At 44.5% G+C, this 9,701-nt stretch overlaps 1 protein-coding gene across 2 annotated transcripts in view; it reads left to right on the top strand.

Moving 5' to 3' along the window:
- The first annotated feature begins 6,816 nt into the window (after window positions 1-6,816).
- Window positions 6,817-9,701, top strand: part of NYNRIN (NYN domain and retroviral integrase containing) — a 41,227-nt gene continuing 38,342 nt past the window's right edge. Inside the window, exons 1-2 of one of the 2 annotated variants that reach the window (XM_020972172.2) lie at window positions 6,817-6,894; window positions 7,496-7,700. In XM_020972172.2, the coding sequence (XP_020827831.1) occupies window positions 7,512-7,700 (189 nt within the window). In that variant the 5' untranslated portion in view covers window positions 6,817-6,894; window positions 7,496-7,511. Of the gene's footprint in view, window positions 6,895-6,925; window positions 7,055-7,495; window positions 7,701-9,701 lie in introns of those variants that run through there. The other variant, XM_020972107.2, reaches the window with a different exon arrangement.

Raw genomic sequence — 9,701 nt, 5'->3', positions numbered from 1 at the left:
AGGAATTTTAGTAGATTGCAAACTCAATACAAGTTAGTAATACAAGACCTGCATTATTAGAGAAGCAAAGATATCAGAACACAGGAGGTGATAGTTATGCTGTACATGACTCTGATCAGACCACATCTGGACTATTATGTTTAGTCACTTTGGGAAGGAGAGTCAAAGAGCATCCAAGAGGTGATCTGAAGAAGTGATATGAAATGAGGAATTGAGAATGTTTAGCTCAAAGGAGAGAAGACTTTGGAGGGAAATGATAACTGTTTAAATATTTGGAGAGCTGTCATGTGGAAGAGAGATTTAACTTGGTTCCAGAGGGTAGAACTAGGGGTAATAGGTAGAAGTTATAGAGAAGCACATTCCTATAAGACTTCCTATTAGAGCCATACAAAAAGGGATTGGGATATCCTGGGAGCTACTAGATTCCCCCTCAATAAAGGTCTTTAAGCAAAGGCTGGATGGCCACTTCTCAGAGAGGTTGTACAGGACGTTCTTGTCCAGAACAGGTTGGATGCGATAGAGTCCTACTCTGAGGTCCTACAATCTGTAGCAGGAAAAAAAAAAAACTCAGGAAGTTTAGGTATCTGGGGCAGCTAGGTAGCACAGTGGGGAGAGCACTGGCCTTGGAGTCAGGCAGACCTGAGTTCAAATTTGACCGCAGACACAACACTTACTGGCTGTATGACTCTGGGCAAGTCACTTAACCTCAATTGCCTCATATTAAAAAAAGAAACCGGGAGCCAAGATGGCAGAGTGAAAGCAGTGACTTGCTTGAGCTCTCCCCCAAACCCCTCCAAATACCTGTAAAAAAATGGCTCTAAATAAATTCTAAAGCAGCAGAACCCACAAAAAGAGTAAAACAAATTTCCAGCCCAAGGCAGCCTGGGTGGTTGGTTGGAAAGGCATATCATGCTGGGCCGGTAGAGGAGCTCAGTTCAGCGTGGGCAAGCAGGCCCCAGCGAACCTGGAGCAGGCCTCAGAGGAACGAACCACAGGCAGCTGTGGCAGTTTCCAGAGTCCTCAATCCACGAAACGCCAAAGACAACTTAGAAAGTCAGTGGGAAAAGTCTGTTTTTTCAGTGAGAGAAGAGCTAGGTCAGAGCCAGTTCAGAGCGCAGAGCTCAGTGACATGGGCAGTGGCTGGTCCTGAGTTTCCGGCCCACTGACTGAGGAGGAATCAAGTGGCTGATCAGAGGGAGACTGTAGAGATCTCTTTGCCAGTGCTGAGGCAAGAATCTCTTGCTTTGCCCACACTTGGATCTGGGTCACAGTTCTTGGTGGCGGTCCTGGAGTGAGGAGGAGCGATGGCTCGGTGGAGCTTGTAGTGGCGATGCAGAGGAAACCTTCCTCACAGTTCCAAGATAGAAAAGACTGCTTGTGGCAGGTCACTTAAAGACCAGAGCACAGGCCAGGAAAAGAGTAAACAGCTCACCCCTTATCATACCACCTTGGAAGAACTGAAAATTTACAGGTCCCTAGAAGTATCCCTGAAAACAGCTATACAAACCCCTGAAGCTTGGGACAGTACATTCTTCACATTGGAAGCAGACTTTTACCTTAACAAAGAGTTTAAAACTCAAGTAGTTGGCTGGGATCATGAGCAAACCTCGCAACAAGAGTCAGACTATACTATCTTACTTTGGTGACAAAGAAGATCAAAACATACAATCAGAAGAAGACAACAAAGTCAAAGCTCCCACATCCAAAGCCTCCAAGAAAAATATGAATCTGTTCCAGGCCTTGGAAGAGCTCAAAAGGGATTTTGAGAAGCAAGTAAGAGAAGTAGAGGAAAAACTGGGAAGAGAAATGAAAGTGATGCAAGAAAATCATGAAAAACAAGTCAACAGCTTGCTAAAGGAGACCCAAAAAATACTGAAGAAAATAACACCTTAAAAAATAGCCTAACCCAAATGGCAAAAGAGGTCCAAAAAGCCAATGAGGAGAAGAATGCCCTAAAAAGCAAAATTGGCCAAATGGAAAAGGAAGTCCAAAAGCTTACTGAAGAAAATACTTCCTTAAAAATTAGAATAGAGCAATTGGAAGATAGTGACTTTATGAGAAATCAAGACACAGTAGAACAAATCCAAAAGAATGAAAAATTAGAAGACAAAGTGAAATATCTCATTGGAAAAACAACTGACCTGGAAAATAGATCCAGGAGAGAGAATTTAAAAATTATTGGACTATCTGAAAGCCATGATCAAAAAAAGAGCCTAGACATCATCTTTCAAGAAATTATCAAGGAAAACTGCCCTGATATTTTAGAACCAGAGGGCAAAATAGAAATTGAAAGAATCCACATATCTCCTCCTGAAAGAGATCCGCAAAGGAAAACTCCTAGGAATGTTATAGCCAAATTCCAGAGTTCCCAGGTCAAGGAGAAAATATTGCAAGCAGCCAGAAAGAAACAATTCAAGTATGGTGGAAACACAATCAGGATAACACAAGATTTAGCAGCTTCTACATTAAGGGACCGCAGGGCATGGAATATAATATTCTGGAGGGCAAAGGAGATAGGATTACAACCAAGAATCACCTACCCAGCAAAACTGAGTATAATCCTTCAGGGGAAAAAATGGTCATTCAGTGAAATAGAGGACTTTCAAGCATTCTTGATGAAAAGACCAGAGCTGAATAGAAAATTTGACTTTCAAATACAAGACTCAAGTGGAACATGAAGAGGTAAACAGGAAAGAGAAATCATAAGAGACTTATTAAGATTGAACTGTTTACATTCCTGCATGGAAAGATGATATTTATAACTCATGAGACCTTTGTCAGTATTAGGGTAGTGGGAGGGGAAAAATTATATGTGTGCATAGATAGATAGATAGATAGATAAATAGATAGATAGATAGATAGATAGATAGATGGCACAGGATGAGTTGAAGATGAAGGGGTGATATCTAGAGAATAAAATTAAGGGGTGAGAGAGGATTATACTAGGAGAAGGAGAAAGGGAGAGGTAGAATGGGGTACATTATTTCGCACAATACAGACAAGAAAAGGTTCTTACAGTGGAGGGGAAAGAGGGGAAGGTGAGAGGAAATGAGGGAATCTTATTCTCAGAGGATTTGGCTTAAGGAGAGAATAACATACACATTCAATTGGATATGGAAATCTGTCTTACTCTACAGGAAAATAGGGGGAGAAGGGGACAAGAGAGCAGGGGGATGATAGAGAGAAGGGCAGATTGGGAAAGGGGTAATCAGAAGGAAGTACTTCTGAGGAGGGACAGGGCCAAAAGAAAGAATAGAATAAATGGGGGGGGCAGGATAGGATTAAGGGAAATAGAGTTAGTTTTTCACAACGTGTCTACTATGGAAGTGTTTTGCACAAGTATGGCCTGTATTGACCTGCTTGCCTTTTCAAAGAGGGTGGGTGGGGTGGGAGGAAGGGAGAAAATTTGGAACCCAAAGTTTTAAAAACACATGTTTAAAAAAAATGTTTCCACATGCAACGAGAAATAAGAAATACGGGAAATGAGGTACAGAAATCTATCCTGCACTGCAGAAAAATAGAAGGGGAAGGGTATAAGAGAAGGGGGTAGAGAGATAGAAGGGAGGGCAGACTAGGGGAAAGGGTATTCAGAATGCATGCCATCTTGGGGTGGTGGTGCAAGATAGGGTGAAAATTTGGAATTCAAAATCTTGTGGAAGTAAATGTTGAAAACTAAAAATAAATAAATTTATATTAAAAAAAACCAAGAAAGTTTAGGTATCATCAAGCCTGAGATTAGATAATTGTATTTTATCCAAGTTTCTAATTATCTGACCCTGGTATGTTATTTCTGAATTTTTGTATAATCTTTTGTTTCATAAAGAAGCCCTAGAAAATGCACTTTTATGATGTAGAATGTGTGGTAGAATGTGGTTAGTGTTTTGAGAATTTCAAGACCCTTGCAACTACTGCCCAAATAAATCAACACAGGATACAGACTGGTAAATTGCTGTTTATTCACTCATGAGTGTGACACACACTGTCAATAGGTGATGGCTATGTGCCTCATAATTCTGTAGGTGACTTCTATGTATTGTGTGTATATATATATACATATGTATATATATACATATAGATATGTATACATACATAGGTATGCGGATATCTATATTGAAAGAGAAATTGTATATATATAAATGTGTATGTGTGTATATATGTATGTATATATACAAAATTTGTGTATATGTATGTGTGTGCACACACACATATCCTACTGAAGTGTGTGACCCAGAGAGTGTGACACTCAGGGAGCAGAATAGAAGAAGCAAAATTTACAAAGCAGTTTTGAGTAAGATCCAGTAGGGCTATAGATAGAATTGTGTTTGTTCTCTTTTCTTGAAGAGGACCACGACATCAGGGAGATAATGACATGACTTGCAATTGACTTTGATTTTGAGTGAGTGAGGGCTGTGCAAAGTACAGCTTCACTTTCTCCTCCAGAGCCATCTAGGTCCAGTGGCCAGACATTCATCAGGATGACTGGAGATGGCCCAGGATGCAATGGGAGACCCTGGCCCTTTTAAGCTAAAGTGATTTCAGGTTCTCACTTTGAGTGAAGTAACACCCATGAAGCCAATAAGTCTCTTTAAGAAATGAGTCAAGGGATGGCCACTTTAACAAAAAAAAGAAATCAAACTGGGAGGGGAAGACCCTCAGGATTGCTGGCCAAAAGAGAAACAGTTACTATTTGTGTGAAGAGGACCGTGACATCAGGGAGGTGATGACATGACTTGGAATTGACTTTGATTTTGAGTGAGGGAGGGCTGTGCAAGGTCACCAGCCTCACTTTCTCCTCCACAGACATCTGGATCCACTGGCCAGATATTCAAAATGTGTCCTTTAGCATAACCATTTACAGCAGACCAAAGAAAACAGTGTCTTCTTTATCAGTCAGCTGGTTAATTAACAATTGTTAAGTTCCTATAAGCTTTATTGGATAGGCCTAAAGTGATTAGAGGGATATTGGATAGGTGATTGGGGGGAAAAGGTGCTAGAGGAGATAATGTCAAAGAAGTATCAGAAAGGGAAAGATAAAGAATAGCAGCAAATATTGAACAAAATGGAGTCAGTTATGTTCTCCCCAAAATCCACTTCAACAGAAGCAAGGAAATAGGAAGTTGATGCTAGAGTCAGGCATGCAGTTACAGCAATGCTACTGTATCACCAGGAAAAGGGCACAATTAGTCATTGGGTAGGACAGTTACCTGAAGCCAGGGAGACAAGCAATCTCAAGGACCAATATCAGGTAGTTCATTGGCTCATTGGAGTTAAAGTATCAGTAAAGGTTTAGACAACAGTGTGGATTCTAGGTTTTACCATTTTGCTGTATCTCTAGAGTTTTATAGTACTGTAAAGGGCTGTGGGTGGGCTAGATATTGCAACCCTGCAGGACCATACATGAGAAATCACCTTTTCCATGGGAAATCTTATTATACCTGGGCAGAACAAAGGCAAGCACCTGTTCAACTCGTGTAACTCTTATTCTGTTAATTTATTACTTGTTCCGAGAATGGTCCAGCCTCACCCACCTCTGTACTACCCTCATTTGTCTCTGCTGGCATGCCTCTGCTTAAATTTTTCCCCCTAGTAGTTGCAAGAATAAAAAATGCCTTGGCTAACCGGAAAAAAAAAGGAGCAATCCATTAATTCTTCAACAATGGTGAAAGAAAGGCCTTCGCCTGGGACCAAGAGCAGGGTCTTCTCGTTAGGTCAAAAGGAGCTGGAATTATGGGTTTATAGATTTAGAGGCAGAAGGGCTCTTAGAGACCATCAACTTGCAACCTTGCTGTTTTCAAAGATAAAGGTCCAGAAAGTTTTAGTGACCAAGGTTACAGATGTAAGAGAACCAGGTTATGAACCCAGGTCTTCTTATTCCAAATCCAATGCTCTTCACGTACTGCTTTATTGATAATCCTTATTAAGTACCGAAGACCCTGTAAAGATCCCTTCCCTCCTATGTGGGCTACCATCCTTGGGCCACTTTTCCAGTCAAATATAAAGCCTTGTTTCTACTCCTCATGAAGCTGTTTGGGAAGACAACAGATTCATCCAAGTGGAGGGGGGAAGAGAACAAGATAGCTTATATTAAAGTGTAGCACAGACTACTTGAGAATGACTATATAAAACTGTGCTTCTTCATCAGATAAAGTCTAGCTAGACTTCAAGAGATGACTGAGATGAATTTAGTGGCCACTTTCTCCCTTCTACCCAATTTTCCCTTTCAAATTGTAACTCATACTTACTGGTTAAAAGGAGACTTAAAAACAAAGGTTAAGTCTTTAAAATCTTCCCTCCTCTCCCAGACCGTGCATCTCTGTGGCCATAGGGAATGATAGCGGGTTGCTGAACAGTCCCAGTCTTTTTGTGTCTTCAGGAATTTTGTGGGATGGTATAGGTCCTGTTACCCTTTAACTTCCTGTTTGTTTTCCTGACCCAGAGGTTCCCTAAAGTCTAAACCATCCTCCTCCTAAAATCAGTATTAACCCTTTTCTCTCAGTAAAGGAGTTGCTGGGGTGCCGGAAGGTAAAGGGGGCAGGGTTGGCTGGAAGTGGAAGTGGCGAATTCTCCCAGATTTCAGAGGAATGGGTCTTGCAAACACTCACACCTCTATACCTTGAACCTCACCACTGCTCCGTCCTCTTTTATTAAAGTCGTTTGGAAGGAAATTAGCTTTTGACCCCTGAACTCTGGACCTTGGCCCAAAGCTTAAAACTTCATTTGGTGGTAGCCAGGGACCCTCCCTTCCCCTCTTAAAGTCTTCCCTCTCCACCTCCTTCTTCCTTTCCCCTCCTCCACTTGCTCCACAGACTCCTGCAACGCTGGGGAGAGGAGAAAAGTTTATTCTGTTCTCCAGGAGCCTGAAGAGCGAAGGCTGGGGACCTGGAGTGGTAGAGGGTGGGCGGCGGAGGGGAGGGCGTAGGGGCGGGGTTGAGTTTGGAGCGGGTCCCACCCCCAGCCCCAGCCCCAGGGCAGAAAGAAAGTGCTGCTTGAGCAGGGGGAGCTTAGCTAGTTCGGGTCTGGGGCCCTGGGAGGGCGGGATCCGGCGCCGTGGCTGGTGGGTCGAGTAGGAACTGGGTTGCTGGGGCCTTGGGAGAGCTCTGAGGGGGCAAAGGCAGAATCAGGGACTGAGACTAGAGCCCTGGGAGGGCGGGATCCGAAACCACGGTTGGTGGGTCCCTAAGGAAAGGGGGTTGCTGGGGTCTCCTGAGAGGGCTGAGCAGGGACAGAGACTGGTACCGGAACCCTGGGCAGGAGGGATCTTTATTCACAATTGGTGGGTCCTAGAGGAAGCGGGGCTTGTAGGGTCCCAGGAAGAGCACTATTCGGGGCTGGGGCCGGGCAGCGACTGGGACAGGAGCAGGGGCTTTGGCGAGGTGGCTCGGTTAGAGAGTTGAGTTGAGGGGTTTGGGGAGTTGCGCACGGCAGAAGGGGCAACGTGTCACCTTCCCCCCCCCCCCGCCTCCGACCCCCGGGACGGATTGTCTGTCTCTCCTAGGGTCGGCCGCGCAGCCATGCGGGGCCGGGAGCCCCCGGGACGCTTCACTGTGCCGGCGGAGGCGGAGGACTCGGTGCTGGAGCTTCGGCCCCATGTGGAGCGCATCTTTAGGGTGCAGCTGAGTGTCCTCGGGGAGCCGGAACCCGGGGCCCCCAGCATTTGGTTGCAGCTGGAGGGCCCCCAGGAGAACGTGGGCAGAGCCAAGGTAAACGCTGCGCCCCTCCTCTCAGCCTTTCTATTCCCCTCTCTCGCTTAATATCCCCTTCCCAGCCCAGATCCCCTCTTTGTGCGCGAGGGATGATCTCAAACTCCTGAGTTAGCGGGAGACTCCAAGGAATTGTCCAGTTCATTCTCCTAATCTGGTTTGGATGGCGCCTGCTCTAAGTCCGGCAGAGGCCCTCCAGCCAGTGTATCTTTCCTAGTTCTCTCGAAGATCGACCCCTCAGCCTCCCTCTTTCCTGCCCCACCCTCCTCACTTGCGTGTGCCCTCACACGTCCATCCCCTCCCCTTCTGTAATGTGAGAACTCGGCAGGCTATATAACGTTGTGTGTGTATGACTTGGGGGTAGGCCTGTCCTGTGAGCCAGAATTTGGGGGTATCTGGCCCCCAGGGCACCCTAAACCTTGTTCTTATGGCACCATCCTGTGAGCTAAGAGCCATACTTTTCTATGATCTGTGCCCCTTAGCCTCTGCCTTCAAAGCTAAGCTGGAAATCTGTTTCCATGTGACTCAATTGAATCCTGTTTTTCTAAGTTTTAAAACTTGGAATCAGAATTTTAACTGGAAGGGACTGTAGAAATTATTCAACTCAATCCCTTGGTTTTGTGTAACATGAGAACATGACAATCAGCAGCACCTTAGGTCAAGGGATAAGGAGAAAACCGAGGTCCAGAGGACTTGTGTTTTTTGTCCAAGAAATACAGTAGGTAGCACAGTTAGAGGTAGAACCCAGGTTTCCTGATTCCCAATCTGTTTTTAAACCTTAGCGCACTGCATTGCTATTCCTGTCCCTTGGGGGCTAAAGGAATAAGAATATATGGGGGGGAGGGGGGAAGGAAAGGAGTTCTGGAAGGCTCCTGTGGAGTTGTGGGGTGGGCGGGGATTGGGGAGGAAACTGTAGGCTGCCAGGATGAAAGAGCCTGCTGTCTGTGGCTGGAAGTTTGACAGACCAGGTCACAGTGAGCCTCTTTTTTGGTTCTGGCTGGCTTTCTCCACAAGTCTCCCCTTGGACTGAGCTTGCAGGCTCTGCCCATTCCTCTTGGTCCCCACCCTATAACCACCCCCTCCTCAGACATTACTGAAGCTTCTCTCTTTTCCTAAGGTTGCTGTCTCCTTCCTATTATCTTATCTTCTGGGTTAGAAATGCTACTCAGTTTTTCTCTGTTGTTCCTCTTTCTTCCTCTCTTCCTGAACTGTTTCTCCCCCGCCCCCCTTTCCCAGCTGTGTCTCTACCAAACTGTCCAAATGGGCCTTAGGCCATGGGGTGGAGGAGGCCTAGCTACACAGCAGCTGGCTTTGGATTTTCAACTAGGCTTGTTTAACCGCCTCAGTTTTCTAAGTTTTCTAGGCATTCAGGGATGACTATATTCAATGTAAGGGGAGATGGCAGTGTCCTATTAGCTGAGAGGACTGAGGTGGTTATACAGGATTTCTCTAATGATAAATTCTGTTGGGGGGTATTTTAAGGAGTGGGCACTTTGAGCTTTCTTACTTTCATGAATGTGAAATGAACCGATGACCTTTTCTGGGAGTGCCTCCCCTGACCTCAAGTAAAGTTAACTAGTACAAAGAAATGTTATGGCAGTTTACAGATGAAGAAACGTGCTCAAGCTTATTTAATTAGTAGTTTTAAAGACACAATGTTTTATTGATGTTCTTTTTAAAAGTTACATTGTTGTCACTTCTTTTTCTTCTTGTCACTTTTTCTTCTCCTAGGACCATATTTTGCAATAAATAAGTACAGTTAAGCAAAACATTGGTGAAGTCTGAAAATGTATGCTTTATTCTATACCTGTATTCTAGCCTTTTTCTGCTGAGAAGTGGGAGGCCTTCTCCCTGTCCTCAGAGGTAATGATTACTTACTGTATTGATCAGAGTTCTGTAGTTTTTGAGTACTTCAGTACAGTCTTGAATGTTATCATATGTCATTGTGCAAATTGTTGGCCTGGTTCTGCTCACTTGGTTCTATATTGGTTCATAGGTATC

Source organism: Phascolarctos cinereus, unplaced genomic scaffold, assembly GCF_003287225.1.
Source record: "Phascolarctos cinereus isolate Bilbo 61053 unplaced genomic scaffold, phaCin_HiC Scaffold_3;HRSCAF=262, whole genome shotgun sequence".
NCBI classification, from domain to species: Eukaryota; Metazoa; Chordata; class Mammalia; order Diprotodontia; family Phascolarctidae; genus Phascolarctos; species Phascolarctos cinereus.
Note: the sequence above shows the minus strand (reverse complement) of the source record. Positions and strands in the feature narration are given on the sequence as shown.